Consider the following 15,231-nt stretch of genomic DNA (forward strand, 5'->3'; position numbering starts at 1 on the left):
AATGACTAACTGGCAACTTTCTATATTTGTAGGTCTGAGTGCAGTGGTGAATGTGGTGGAACCAGTCTGATTCAGTTTGCCGATCTGTGAACACTTGTCATGATGCAAGGAAACATGAAGCAACGTTACGCCATCAAATTTTGCGTTAAACTTAACAAAACCAAACAAGTTTATGGAATGTTAACCACTTCAGTACGGGACTTAAATCTCACGGGCAGCAGCCAATGCCAGCCATATGACGTGTCGTAATAATACTCGCATCATAAAATATAGTCACCGCTTATATCGATCGTTCTCTCTTTCACCCGCGAATTTTGAAAACCACAGATAATGGGATTCAGGGCGCATTTGGGAGAATGTAAAAACACAGGGGCGACTACAATAAATATAATCAAGACGCCGATATGGCAGCGTCGCGAATCCACTTGCTCCTCATGACGCCTACGTGTGCGGCACCGTATGGAAGGGGTTAAAGGAGGCCTATACGGATGAACTGAATGCCAGGACGAGCAAACCTTAATCGCCCGTCGCACGTAGGCCTTAATAACACCTCTTTTGTACTCAGGTGTTATTAAGGCCTACGTGCGACGGGCGATTAAGGTTTGCTCGTCCTGGCATTCACTCCACTCAGAACTACAACACCTATGCCAGCTGTTAGTGAATAACGGTTATTCCAACACAGACTTTGACAACATTACCAATAAAATGTTTGACAGTAGTTTGTATAACCATACCCCTACCCACAATAATATCATCAAAGTTTTTTAAAAGAATATCTTCAACAGCGCTTACCGTGAGGATGAGAAATGAATTAAAGACATTGTTTTTTGAAACTGTAAACCGGTGGATGAAAATGATGTCTTGCGCTTGGTGATATTTTATAAAAACCCACGCACTAGTTCCCTAGTCCTCAAAAATGATTTGTCTGGCACTTTTGGGATGCTGTCGAAAACTAACGTAGTCTATCAGTTCAAATGCATTACTGGAGACTGTGAGCTCTTTCCTCGTAGCTATGTTGGTCATACGACATGCAGCCTTAGCAGACGTTTAACTCTCCACCTCCAACAGGGAGCCATTTAAAATCATTTTGAACAGTATCACAAGTCTGTGTTGGATAGAGCAACCATTGTTCATAACACTGAAGTGCTAGCCCAGTGTAATAATATTAAGGAACTAAAAATGTTAGAGGCTGTGTATATAAGAGAATCATCTCCTGTGATCAATGTACAGGCTAATTTGTTGTCTGCTATTTCTTTATTTAATATACCCACACGACATGTTGTACATAACCTCCCTATGTATGCTAGACACGCTACTTCACCTCACCTTACTCCGACTCCTACTTTCCCCCCCTCACCTCTCCCTCCCCCTCCTCAAGCTCTGAGAAAGTCTTCCAGGGTCAGGTCATCAGAGGTTTAAAGATCGCGCTTGACCTAAGAGTGTAGCATTCTAATTTTTCCTGTGACCATGTAACGTATCTGTAGATTGTGTTGCCTTAACTGTTCTTGTAACTTGATAATGACTCTTTGCAGTCGAAACGTCAAATAATTAAAATGGAGAACTTTGGAAAGTTCGTTTCCGCTCATCCTCCCAATTTTAGAACTTTAGTGAGGAAACTTGAAAATATTAAGAAGAAAATTAATAACTGTGAAATTGCTGTGGTGTTCAATTCAGTGTGTATAAAAGAAAACCTGTGCCCTATGTATATATATATATATATATATTCTGATTAAAATCAACTGCACTGGATGCTTTGACAATTTTCATAACCATCTAGTGCAGTTGATTTTAATCAGAAGTCTGACAGAAAACCTGTGCCCAATATATATATATATATATATATATATAAAATAAAATAGACAAACTAATGCAGAATCATCTCTAGTGTATAATCTTATTGGTAAAATCTTGCACAGAATTAAAAAAAAAAAAAAAAAGTCTTACCTGGTTAATCGAGGGGGTGGCCAACCCCTAAGAGTATCAGGTGACATCTGTGGGCTCATTGGGGCTTCTGATGATGAACTCCAACCCTCTTCTTTTGCAAGAGCAGCTGCAGCACGTTTAGCTCTCCGATTTCTTCGAGCCTCTTCAACTTCATGCATGTCTGACTCTGTGGCTCTGGTTGATGCTAAGGTTGTGGCTCGCCCACTTCTACGTCGCACTGGGACCTCTGGCAAATCCTCCACACTCTCTCTTCGTGACTCTACACTTTCTCTTCGACTTTCTACACTATCTCTGCGCACTTCTATACTGGCCCTCCTTCCTTCACTGGATTTTCCTTTGCTACCTTTCTGCCCTGAATGTGATTCAAGATCTGTTTTTTCTTTAGGTGTCACACACTTGGAAGGGCCCTGAGTTTTTGGAGAAGGATCAGTTTGAGAAGTGGAGGGTGTGGCACCAGTTGTATGCACAACTGCTGCCTGGGAAGAAATTGTGTCCTTAGTACTAGTAGTAATAGCAGTGGTAGTAGTGGTTGTGGTAGTAGTTGATGCAGCAGTGCTTAAAGATGTGCTGGCACACACAGGAGGATCTGACTTGGCAGCTTTGTCTTCATGAGACTGTGCTCCATCATCTTTCTTAGGCAAAAGTGATGCACATATGGAAGCAAAGTTGGAAGCTGCAGTTTTGGCAGAAAGAGGTTTCACAGCAGCAGATGTGCTTGAGCCTCCTGCTGTTTGCTGCTGTTGCAGCTTTTGATGATGCTGCTGAGCCAGCTGAGCAGCTTTCTGTATGATAAGTCCTGCCTCAGCAGCTCCAACCAAGCCCTGATTTTTGGCAAGCATTTGCTGTACTAATTGTGCAGGTAGCTTCTCACCAAGAGCAGCCATTGCCAGAGGAAGATAATAGAATGGCGAAGCTGATGGGGGAAGAGGAAACTTACTGGGTGTTTCTGTTTGCGTACCAGAGTCTAAAGCACTTCCTTCTCCGCTTTCATCCATGTCACACTGAATGGCAATTGATGTACTACTTTTCTTTGTACTTCCTTCCCCCTTTTTCTCCTTCTCTCTCCCTGATTCTATGCCTACATTTCTAGATGGAATATCAATAGTTGGTATTCTTGGACTCTTGGAAACACCTGTTTGAGCTCCTGGACTAGTACATGTTGCAGTAGTTATAGAGGTTGAACGTTTCAGTGATGTAGGACTTGGACCCCTACTGGAACTTGGGCTACCAACTGGTGATTTATGTCTTCCTACTGAAAGATTTGTAAGGTTTCTAGCCACTGGACTTTTGGTCTGTACTCCTTGCCCCACAGCACTACTCTTGTGAGAACTTCGAGAAGGAAACTTGATAGGATTGGAAGGTTTTGTTGGAGAAGTACTTGGTGATGCCTGGATATTTTTTATTCTTTGGGAAAATGGTGATTCTTCAGGAGAGTTGTCAAATTCAGGTTCAAAGGCATATACACTGCTCTCATGCAGAGGAGAAAAGGCTTCGGTTTTCTTCGATTCCTCTTGTTTTTTGGTTTTGAATAAAGTTTTCTTCAGTAATGGTTCTTTTCTTCTTTCTAGTGTTTTTGACTTCTCCTTGTCTCCTGTGTCTTGTCTTTGTTCATCTGAAGAATCATCATCTGACATCTGTCTTCTAACAATATTATGTGGTCTGGATAGACTTCTTCCAAGTGATTCCTTTGGACCTCCCACTTCTTCACTTCCTCCTAAAGCTTTCACTCCTAACCCATATTCCTGATTTGTAGATCCAATTGATGTTTGTCCTCTTAAAAATGTAGGCACTGTAGTCCTTCCACCAGACACAAGTGGTGACAAAGGCAAATTTTTCCTGTCAACTGCTGAAGGTGGCCTGACAGGAGAAACACCTTGAGAAGTAGCTGTCCTGCTTCTCACAAATGCAGACGGGTTCCTCTGTGTTCTGGCAGGTTGTTGTGAAACAGAGAAACTGATAGATGAAGAGGCAAATGACCCACATACAACTGGAGATACTTGAACTGAAGGGGTGGAAGTAGTAGTGGAAATGCAAGTGTTGGGACCACAACTGCTCACTACTGCTGGCTTAGAGGTTGTTATAGCACTTGTCACCAAAGATTTTGTGCTAATTCTAACAGAGGGGGTCAACTCCTTTACACCTGGACTGTGCAATTTTGAAGCAAGTGAACTTTGAACTCTATTGCTTGAAGATAACATTGAAACTTTTGAAAGTGCTGAACTTTGTGCTTCTGAGTTTGCACCAATTTCCTGAACTTTATTTGGTAAAGAAACTGGTTCTGGAACACCTGTGGTACTTGCAGTCCAGCTGGTACGAAAGCCTGGTTTATGCAAGGCTGTGGTGGTTGTAGTCGTAGTTGTTACTACAGATGATTTAATATCTGTTACACCAGTAACTAGACATGGGGGAGATTTGGGTGAAGTACTATTACCACTTCTACTGCTTGCATTTGATGAGGTCATGGATGGGATACCACTTGCACTTTTCATGGTTCTTGGGAATCTGGAGGCCAAAGAGCTTGGAGCAGGAGGAACTGTTGATGAGGAAGAACTTGTGACTTGTTGAGGCAGTGATTTCTTTGAAAGACTGGATTCCTTATCAGTTGTCTCCAAAAATGTGGCCTTACCATCTTGCTTGTCTAATACAGAAGAGTTACATACACCTGGGTTCCTCCCTCCTGGCAAATCTGTCTTCATAGTTGTGTTATGTTGTGTAGTTACTGACTCAGGTGGGACAGCTGCCAACTGTGTACTAGTAGCAGGATATGGGAGCTTTGTAGTGTCCAATGTTGCTGTAGAATGTGGTATAGTTCTTTGATGTGATGTGGGAGAGGAATGTGATGTAGGTGTTGGGTGTGGTATAGGGTTCAAGTGTGGCATGGTACCTGCATGGAGTGTGGAAGTTGGTTGTGGAATGTATGATGGGTGTGGCAAGGGTATTGGTTGTGTAGGTGGGTCTGGTGCATGTACTGGTTCTGGTCTGAGTGGGTTTGGAGTGGGTGCTGTATGTAGTGGAGTTGATGTATGAAGAGGGGGTGATGCATGTGTTGAGGGTGTAGATGCAGGGTAGTGTGGGGATCTTGGATGTAGTGCAGGATCTGGGTGTATTAAAGGTGATGGGTGTGGTGTGTGGGTTGGGTGTGGTGCATCTGGTGGGAGTGATACTGAAGTTGGGTGAGGTACAGGAGTTGTGTACGGTGTAGGAATCTGGGCTCCTGTGGGGCCTAGGTATGGTGGAGAGGATGGGCGTGGAGATGCTACATGTGGTAATGGTGTTATGTGTGGTGCATGTGTCAGATGTGGTTTGGATGCTATAGGAGGTATGGGTGTTTGCAGTGGTGTAGGTGTCACATGGGGTGTGGATGTCACATGGGGTGTGGATGTCATGTGAGATGTTGATGTTGTGTGTGATATGAGTGATGGGAGTGTTGTATGTACCAGGCAAGACACATGTGCTGGGTCTAGTGTGGATCTTGGGTCTGGTGTGGGTGTTGGGTCTGGTGTGGGTGTTGGGTCTGGTGAGGGTGCTGAGTCTTGTGTAGGTGTTGGGTCTACGAAGGGAGATGAGTCTGATGTGGATGTTGAATCTGAGGATGTTTGATCTGGAGTAGAGGATGTGCATTTTGGGTGCACTGTTGGTGTTCTGTCTGGAGTGGGTAGCAAGAGTGGTGTGGGTGTTGTGTGATGTGTAAGTACTGGGTTTAGTATGGGTGTTGGGTTTGGTGTGGATACTGGGTGTGGTGTAGGTACTGGGTATGGTGTAGGTGTTATATTTGGTGTGGGTGTTGGGTTTGGAGTGGATGTTAGGTTTGGTGAATGTGTTGGGTTTGATGTAGGTATTGGGTTCGGTGTAGGTGTTGGTTTTGTTGTGGCTGTTGGGTTTGGTGTGGCTGTTGGGTTTGGTGTGGCTGTTGGGTCTGGTGTGGTTGTTGAGTTTGATTTGGCTGTTGGGGTTGGTGTGGGTGTTGGGTGTGGTGAAGGTGTTGAGTTTGGTGTAAGAACTGGGCTTGGTGTGGGTGTTGAGTCTGCTGCAGATGTTGGGTTCGATATAGGTGCTGGATTTGGTGTAGATGCTAGGTGTGGAGAATGTGTTGGATAAGTTGTGAGTACTGCATGCGATGTGGATACTGGGAGTGGTACTGGTGCTGGGAGTGGTATGGCTGTCTGTGATGTGACAGTGACCTGTGGCAAAGCTACTGTTCCTGGTGCAGTAGGATTTAGTACAACTCCTGTTTGCACTGTGGATAAAGGAGATGGGTCTCTTGTGCCTGCAGGATCTGAGATGACAGTAGGATCTGGTGGGATGGTGGGCTCTGGTGGGATGGTGGGCTCTGGTGGGATGGTGGGCTCTGGTGAGGTAACAGAATCTGGTGAGCTCACAGGATCTGGTGGGGATGTAGGTTCAGGCGAGTCTACAGAAACTGTGTTGTTTGTTGGCTTAGGTGAGGGTGAAGGGTCAGGTGAAGCTGACGGCTGTGGTGTGGTTACAAGTTGTGGTGTCATAATGGACTGTGGTATTGTTAAAGTTTGAGTGGCAGGCTGTGGAGTGACAGGTTGTGTTGAGGTAATGAGCTGTGGCATGTTTATGGGTTGTGGTGTGCTCATAAGATGAGGTGCACTTATTGGTTGTAGTGGTATTAAAGAATGTGGTGTTGTTAATGCCTGTGCAGGCTGCAGTGTGGTTATGAGCTGAGGTGTAGTTATGGGATGTGGAGGAATAGTTGGTTGAGGGGTAAGTGCAGGCTGCAGTGCAGTTGTAAATAGAGGTGTGGTTGCAAACTGTGATGTGGTTGTGTACTGTGGTGTTGTTGTAAACAATGCTGTGGATGTGAACTGTGGTGTGGTTGTGTATAATGGTGTGGTTGTGTACTGTGGTGTGTTTGAGTATTGTGGTGTTTCTGATGACTGAGCTGGAGTTATAGCTTGCGTAGTTGTGACCTGCACTGTGTTTTTAAGTTGGGGTGAGCTTGAGTGTTGAGAAGCAGTTGTAAACTGTGGCATTGATGTACCCTGTGGTATGCTCTGGGTTAAGGTATTTTGCTGATGTCTCGGTGAGGACACTGTGGTTTGCTCAACTGTCACAGAGGATACTGTAGTATGCTGAGGTCCCACTGCATGAACAGTAGTCTGATGTTGCCCAACAGTGGGCACTGTGGTTTGTTGTTGTGGTACTGTGGGTACTGTTGTCTGTTGAGGTGGTACTGTAGGTATTGTGGTTTGCTGTGGCATGACTGTTGATACTGCTGTTGGATCAGCTGTGTTGATTGGTAAAAGGGCTGGCACAGAAGGGAGGGCTGGGCCAAGAGCTCCTTGTGCGGTTGCTGCAGTTATGTGTGGGGCCAATCCTGAATTACCTACATTTAGTTTGGCCTCCTCTTGATCTGGTGGCATGACTGGCAATGGTGGTGCCAGAGTGGCTTGGCTGACTGGAAGGCTGAGTGGCTGACCACCACCTAAAACTTGCTGAGGGCCACTAATGATTTGCTGAGTACCTCCTACTACTTGCTGAGTGCCACTTACAACTTGCTGAGAACTGCCTAAGACTTGTGGGGTGCCACTAATAAGCTGCTGTGTGCCACCTACTACTTGCTGAGCACTGCCAACAACCTGAGTTCCTCCTACTGGCATCATGTTGACAGTTAAAATCTGAGAGTGTGGAGCTACAGACATTTGTTGTGTGAAAGGCACAATAGCAGCAGGTCTTATGGTGTGGGGGCCACCTCCTGGTGCAAGGGCCACAAGTGATGGATGCTTTGGGGTCATCAGCTGGGGCTGTGGTTTGGCCAACACTCTTGCGACTGCACCCACATTTGCTGACAGGTGGCTCTGGGCTATTGTCTGAGCAGCAATGGCATAAGGTGTAGGGATAGGTGTCTGCATGGAGGATGTGACAAATACAGGCTGGGTGAGGATTTTAGCTGGGGAGGACAAGGTCTGCAGATGGGTTGGGTCCAAGGCAACAGTCTGTGTTACTACAGCTGCCTGTACTGTGTTGGCCATTACACCTGACAGTGGTTGTGTAAGTGTTTGTACTGGAGGTTGAAGTGCCTGCACATTCTGCACAGCTTGAGGCAATGCTTGTACAGTTTGAGGCAATGTTTGCACTGTTGACAGTGCTTGTGGAAGTGCCTGAACCATGTGCTGTCCACCTGTCATTAACTGCGTTGGCTGGTGTGAGGCAGGCAATGGGGCACTGGTAGATGGGGACGGTTTAGGTGCAATCTGCACTGGTTTAGAAACTGGTTTGGCTACACCTGATGGCACAATAGAGATGGAAACTTGACTGCTGGTTACTGTCTTTGGAGGCTTTGGAGCAATATGGATTTGCTTTGGTGCATTCTTGGTTGGGGAAGGTTCTAAGGACTTTGGTGAATTGGCGACACCTGAGAATGTGACTGCTGCAGACAACTGGAGTGGTTTTGATGATGCAATGGTATGTGGCTGATTGCTGCCTTGAACACTGATCTTAGCTGGAGGCTTCACAGACTTAGATACACCCTGACACACAGATATTTGTCCATCCTTCTGTGCAGTGGATTTTGACCTTTTTGGGGATGATAATGCTGTGTTTGACTCTGATACAATTTTGTTTGTCTCTGAGAAAATTTTGCTTGCCTCTGATTGAACTTTACCAGGTTCAGATATAATTTTGCCAGACTCTGAGACAAAGCTGCTAGATTCTGATACAACTTTGTTTGGCTCTGATACAACTTTGTTTGGCTCTGATACAGCTTTGCTTGGCTCCAATACACCTTTGGTTGCTTCTGATACACCTTTGGTTGCCTCTGATACACCTTTGTTTGCCTCACCTTTGGTTGCCTCTGATACAAGTTTGGTCACCTCCAATACAATACTGTTTGTCTCTGATGCAACTCTGCTTTTCTGTGAAACAACCTTGTTGGTATCTAATACAACTTTGTTTGCCTCACACAAAACTTGGTTTTCAACTATCTTTGTCAAGCTGTTTGCATTGTCTTCAACCTGTGCATCCTGCTGGTTTTGTGAAACATCGATATCTTCTGCAACTACACTGGAGGACTGGCCTGGCTTACTTGTTGCTAGTGCATCATTAGAATCACCTTGACTAACTTGTGGCCCAGGGCTTAAAGCTCCAGAGCAATGAGCTGTTGTTAGTGAAAGTGTTTTGGATTTTAGGAGCTTTGGAGAATCAGTATTTATTGGCACATCAGTTGGTGCATTAGTCTTGCTGCTGCTACTAAACAGTGTGCTGGGTGCTTGGCAAGCATCACGACTTTGTGCTTCATGGGGAGATGGTGCTAGTGGTGCAGAAGAGGTGGTGGAAGTGATGGTATTGGTGATGGTGGTGGTGGGAGTGCTGGTGGTAGTAAGGCTACGTACTGGGGAGCCACTTACTTGCTGAGCTTTATCTGAGCTCCGAACGTTGAGATCTTTGAGGTCCTTGAGGAAAGTAGGCTTCTCCACAGCAGCAAACTTACTTGGAGATTCGGCCTGTTTTCTTTCCTGAAGATTTCTAACCACATCAATCAGCTTTTTGCCATTTGAATTCTTTCTTTCTAAACTAGGACTTCCATTTCCACTTGAGACTGACCCTGTAGAGGAAGTTGGGGTGGTTGCACCAGAACCCACAGAAGTAACAGACACACTAGAGCCCACTACGGAGGTTGGGGTAACACTTGAGCTGACATCAGTTGCTGCAAGTGAAGCTGTATCTACTTCAGATAGTTTGGGTTCTTTACTTATGGTAGTTGTTATAAGATCAAGTGAGTCACTAAATTCACCTTTGGGAGTCTTGTGCTGAGGATCTTCACCTGGATGTTTAATCTTTTCTGGTGATTTGTTCCCTGTCATTAAATCTTGTTCAATCTGTTCATAATGTTTATCATCAATATCATTCTTAAAGTCCCTTGCCACACTCTCAAGAACTTCATTAAGTTTTGCTTCATCATGATTACTGCTCCGCCTCCTGCCACCAATAGACTTTCTTCTACTAATGTTTGCTACAATTTCACTTTTCTCCTTTACCTCCACTGCTCCTGCCACTGCACCACTCTTCACTCTGGCACTCTGTCTAAGTGGAAGAATTTCAGCTGTGCTATTGCTTTGTAATGCTTCAATGCTGTCTACACTACGTCTCATGTCTCCCCTTCTGGTTTCACGTGTTGAATGAGGTTCAGATTTACGATCCTGTGATAATGTTCTTCTTAACTTTGGTAAAATACTAGCTGGAGTATTTCTTTCTTGAACACACACTTTGCTTCCTTCAACTCCAGTTACCATTTCCTCCTTTCCACTTTTCCCTTTTCCAGTACTCAACTCCCCTTCTACACTGGCAGCTCTTGATCTAGTGCTGGGAACTCTGACTGGCATGTCCCTTAATTCTAATGCAATATCAAGGTCTTTTCTAGCTCCACCTTGTCGTGTCCTGTTGTCTCCCCTACCTTGGCTTGTTGCACTGCCACTACCTGGCTCTACACCAACACCACTTTCCTGAGAATCAATTGTACACTTTCGGACTCTTAGCCTCCTTCCAGACTCTGGTTCTGAAAGACTGACTTTATTAACTCGCCCATCTGGACTTGATGCACCACTACGTGTACTTGGGCTTCTTGTTTTCCTACTAATATAATTTTCTTGGGGAGATTTCTCTCCATCACTTTCTGAATCCAATTCTACATAATCTTTCTTTGTTTTGCCCCTTGTTTTCCTTCTTGAGTCTTCTAAAGTTGGTTCAACTTCAAGTGATGCCCTTCTGGAGGAAGATCTTGAAGATCCTTTACTGCCTGTATCCTGCTGATGTCGTCGTTGTGCTCGATGTGGCTGTTCTGGTGTTGTTTGAGTGTCACTTTCTGTGCCAGAAGCTTCTGGGGCCACTTCTCTCTGCCTTGTTCTTCTCTTTCCAACAACCTCCTTACCTTCATCTCCACCTTTAGACAGAACTTCCTTTACATGTGCCATTTTTTCATCCTTTTCTTTGGTCTGCTCATCTTCACTTGAATTCTTTACCTCCATACTCTTTCTGCTGGCTGATCGTTTTGGCAGCGATTTGGCTGCCACACCTATGGTATTTTTAGCTACTTCACTTTCATCTTCTTCAGGTTTAAGCACTGCAGATTTAGTTACATCACGTTTGGACACTTCAGAGTTTGAGGGTTCAGGCTTAGATACTTCAGGCTCTGATATTTCAAGCCTGGACTCTTCAGTTTTTGAAGATATTGATACCTCAGCCTTGGAAGTGTTCACATTCAATGATTCTAATTTCTGTACTTCAGTCTTTGATATGTCTGACATGGATGTACTTTTGAATTTTTCAGTGGTTGATGTCTCTGGTTCTGAATCCACAGACTCCAACTGCTTGTCATCAGGGAGTTCAGCTAAAGTTAGTGGCTTTGAGACTTCTGCTTTCACAGGCATAACCACTTCCTGTTCTATATCCTTGAGAATTTCTGCAGGCTTTACTTTGGAAACTTCCACTGGCTTGACCTTTGCTGCCTCCACAGATTTGGTCTTGGATACCTCCAATGGTTTTGCCTTAGTTACCTCCACTGGTTTGGTTTTGCTTATCTCTAATGGTTTTGATTTGGTTATCTCTACTAGTTTGGGTTTAGTTATCTCTGATGGTTTGGCTTTGGTTATCTCTACTGGCTTAGCTTTGGACACTTCTGCTGACTTAATCTTTGAAATTTCCACTGGTCGAGCTTTTGAAATTTCTTCTGGCTTGGCCTTTGAAATCTCTATTGGCCTGGCTTTAGAAATGTCTTCAGGTTTGGCCTTAGAAATCTCTACTGGTTTTGCCTTAGGAACCTCCAATGGTTTGGGCTTAGAAATTTCTACTGGCTTAGCCTTACAAACTTCTGATGGTTTCACTTTAGTAATTTCTAGTGGCTTAGCCTTGGGAAGATCTGATGACTGAGATTTGGATATTTCTATTGATTTAGCATTTGAAGCCTCCACTGGTTTAGAGACCTCTATTGAAGGAACCTTGGATAACTCTACTAACTTTCCCTTAGATATCTCTACTGTCTTTGACTTAGAAATCTCCAAAGGTTTCATCTTTGGAATCTCATTTGATTTACCCTTCCCAATCTTCTTAACCACCTCTGGGGATTTAGTCTTAGTTATTTCTACTGGTTTGGCCTTCGGTATTTCTGATGGCTTGGCCTTAGAAATCTCTAGTGGTGAAGGCTTTGAAACTTCACCCTTCAAGGTTTCTTTACAGGCCTCAGCCTTAGCTAGTGCCTTAGTCTCAGCTTTGGTATTTTCTTCCTTAGAATCCTCCTCCTTGGATACTTCCTTGACTGCTTCTGGTTTTGCACGAGTCCTCATGACTTCTGTCTTGGGTGAGGCCTTTGAAGAATCTATTTTTGATATGGTTTTAGCATTTTCAGCTTTGGGCATCTCTGGTTTTGGTGGAGGCTTAGATATCTCTGTATTGGATGCATCAGACTTTGAGGTAGCTTTACATGTTTCACCCTTAGAAGGACTCTTACAAGTGTCACTCTTCAATGTCTCCATTTTAGCTGCCTCTATCTTAGTACTTCTGGTAAGGCGAGGACTATCAAAAGCATTGGATGAAGGATGTTTTTCCTGTTGTGGCCGTTTCTTCTCTTTTTCATCCAACTCTTTTCCTTCTGCAAGAGAAATCAAACAAAAATTAAGATAATATATTCAAACAAAGAAAAACATTTCACCACTTCAAAGTCAATTACAGCTAAGTAACAAGTTTCAAATGACTTCCTCTTCACATTTTGTGAAGTTATCTTACTGGGATACTGAGTGCATAATTATATAGTCAATACTGAGTGCATAATTATATAGTCAATACATTAGGGTCTTAAAGAAGAGCCCTTAAGACTAGTGCTACACAGGATTCCTCAATGTTGGATACAAATCTCCACTCCGAAGAATGCTGAGACTCCTATATACCCCACCTCTTCTTATTCATGCTGTTCTTCCTTTCTGCTGTTCCCCATGAATCTATTTTATACCTCTCCTCAGTCTTCACTTATCATTCTCTTATGCTATAATTGGGGGAGAAATCTAGATGAAGGGGGCACTAATTGCAAGGGAAATATATGTTGAGCAAAGAAAAGGGAGAAAACAAGACAGGTGTACTTGGGGAGTGATTGTAAATGGATAAGAAAATGACAGCCCAAAAGGATTTATTTTTTATTCCCCTGTCAATTTCCCTGTGCTAGGGTAGTGACTGCATGCTATTGTGCAGTGTTACTTGTTCAGTAACATGCAGACAATACTTTAGGGACCTTTGGGGTGCCCCTATGGACTAGAGCCATACATCATTTTGTCTATAATAAGAATAAAATGGTGTGTGGGTAAAAGTAAGGTGATGAGAATAGCTTTAGATACTTGGGTGCAAATGTCATGGGAAAGGGAGGAGTTGACATGCAAGTAGATGTAGATTGAGAGAAGAAAGTAAATGCCTTGGAGGATTAAAAAGTGTAATGAGAAATAGACATTAGGGAATGGATTCTAAGAGGAGATTGTATCAAGGGGTGATTATGGCAACAGCACTGTATGAGGCAGAAACATGGAACATAAGAGAGGAAGGGAGGAGTTTGAATGCATTTACCTAGTTCTACCTAGTTGTATTTTGCGGGAGGAGAGCTATGCTTGTTATGACCTGCAGTTGTATCTTTCCACATCCAGTTCTTTCTTAAAATCATGTATAGTTTTACTAGTTACTGTTTCCTCTTTCAATTTGTTCCATGTATCTATTACTCTGTGTGGAAAACTTTTTTTTTTCCCCTTCCCAGATCTCTTCTGTAACTGTCTTTAAGTTTCTTCTCGTGTCCTCTTGTATTTCTTCTGTCCCATTTTAGTAGGTCATCCCTATCAAGGATTTCCATCCCTTTCATAATTCTGTAGATGGTTATCAAATCACCTCTTTCTCTTCTTTGTTCTAGAGTTGATAAGTTTAGTTTGTCCAATCTTTGTTCGTATGTCAACTTGCAAAGTGTTGGTGCCATCTTTGTCATTGCTCTTTGAATTCTTTCTAGTTTCTTTATTTTTTAATTTTATTTATTTATATATTTATCTTCACCAGGTGTCCATAGATATGTTGCATATTCCAATTTTGGTCTTACCAGTGTAACTAGTATCTTCTTTACCATTTCCTCATCCATGTAGTCAAAGGCCACTTTCATTGATCTTATTAAGTTGTAAGTTTCTCCAACTATTTTGTTTACATGTTTGTCTGGTGTCATGTCGTTTGAGATAATTACTCCTAGGTCCCTTTCTGAGTTTACTTTTGTAACTTCCTTTGTACCAATTTTGTATTGACCCGATATTCTATTTTTGCTTTTTCCAAATTCCATTATACTACATTTCTTAATGTTGAAATTCACTTCATTCTTTATACTCCATTTCCAGGCTTTGTCCATGTCTTCTTGAAAAGATTTGCAATCTTCTTCTGTACTTACTCTCTTCAATAGTTTCACATCATCTGCAAAGAAGTTCATATAACATTCCACGGCTTCATCCATGTCATTTATATAAACAGCAAACATTATTGGAGCCAGTACAGAGCCTTGAGGGTCTCTGCATATCATATCTATGCAATTTGAGTTCTTTTCTCTAAGTACCACCCTCATTTTCCTTCCATTCAAGAAGTCTTCCATCCATACCAATAATTTTCCTTGTATTCCACCTAATGTTTTAACTTTTCTTAGTAGCTTTTTGTGTGGTACTTTTTCAAAAGCCTTTTGTAAGTCCAAGAAGGCACAGTCTGCCCAACCATCTCTTTCTTGTATTAGTTTTATTGATCTTCTGGGGTATTGGCTGCATGTTGTTATGGCAAAGGAGCATGTAGTTGATACTTTATGGTCTATATGGGGCACCCCTATGGACCAGAGGCACACATCATTTTGTCTGTGATAGAGGAAGACTCTGCTCACAGAGAAATGATGAAACTTTTATTACTGCTACTGTCCCTCCGTTATGCTGTCCCCCAACCCCTTGTTGCTGTCCTGTACCATTTCTCTGAATTTAATTTCCTTGTTTTGCCTACCCTGTGGTGGGGGAAAAGAATATTGCCACCAAGTATTTCCACTTGGATCGTAAGAGGCGAGACAAACGGTAAAGGTGTAAGAGGGTCTAGGAGTTTTCCAACCACCACCATAAGGTTTGAGTCTTTTAATGTGCGTGGATGTGGTACAGATGAGAGTAAAAGGGAAGAGATAAGTAGTATGTTTGCGAGAAGAGAGATGGATGTGTTGGCTTTGTGTGAAACTAAGTTGAGAGGGAAAGGCGAGCGTAAGTATGGGAGTGTAAGTGGGAGGTTATCAGGAGT

At 43.2% G+C, this 15,231-nt stretch overlaps 2 protein-coding genes across 2 annotated transcripts in view; one reads left to right on the forward strand and one right to left on the reverse strand.

The window, feature by feature from the left end:
* Window positions 1-15,231, forward strand: part of prel (preli-like) — a 358,444-nt gene that overhangs the window by 195,700 nt on the left and 147,513 nt on the right. The gene's annotated exons all lie outside the window — the stretch shown is intronic.
* Window positions 1-15,231, reverse strand: part of LOC143018165 (uncharacterized) — a gene marked incomplete at its 3' end in the record, with an annotated part of 324,170 nt that overhangs the window by 163,887 nt on the left and 145,052 nt on the right. Inside the window, 1 exon segment of the mRNA XM_076173326.1 lies at window positions 1,945-12,553. Within this exon segment, the coding sequence (XP_076029441.1) occupies window positions 1,945-12,553 (10,609 nt within the window).

The sequence above is a fragment of the Oratosquilla oratoria genome, chromosome 34, assembly GCF_046742065.1.
Source record: "Oratosquilla oratoria isolate Oo_2021 chromosome 34, ASM4674206v1, whole genome shotgun sequence".
In the NCBI taxonomy this organism is placed as follows: Eukaryota; Metazoa; Arthropoda; class Malacostraca; order Stomatopoda; family Squillidae; genus Oratosquilla; species Oratosquilla oratoria.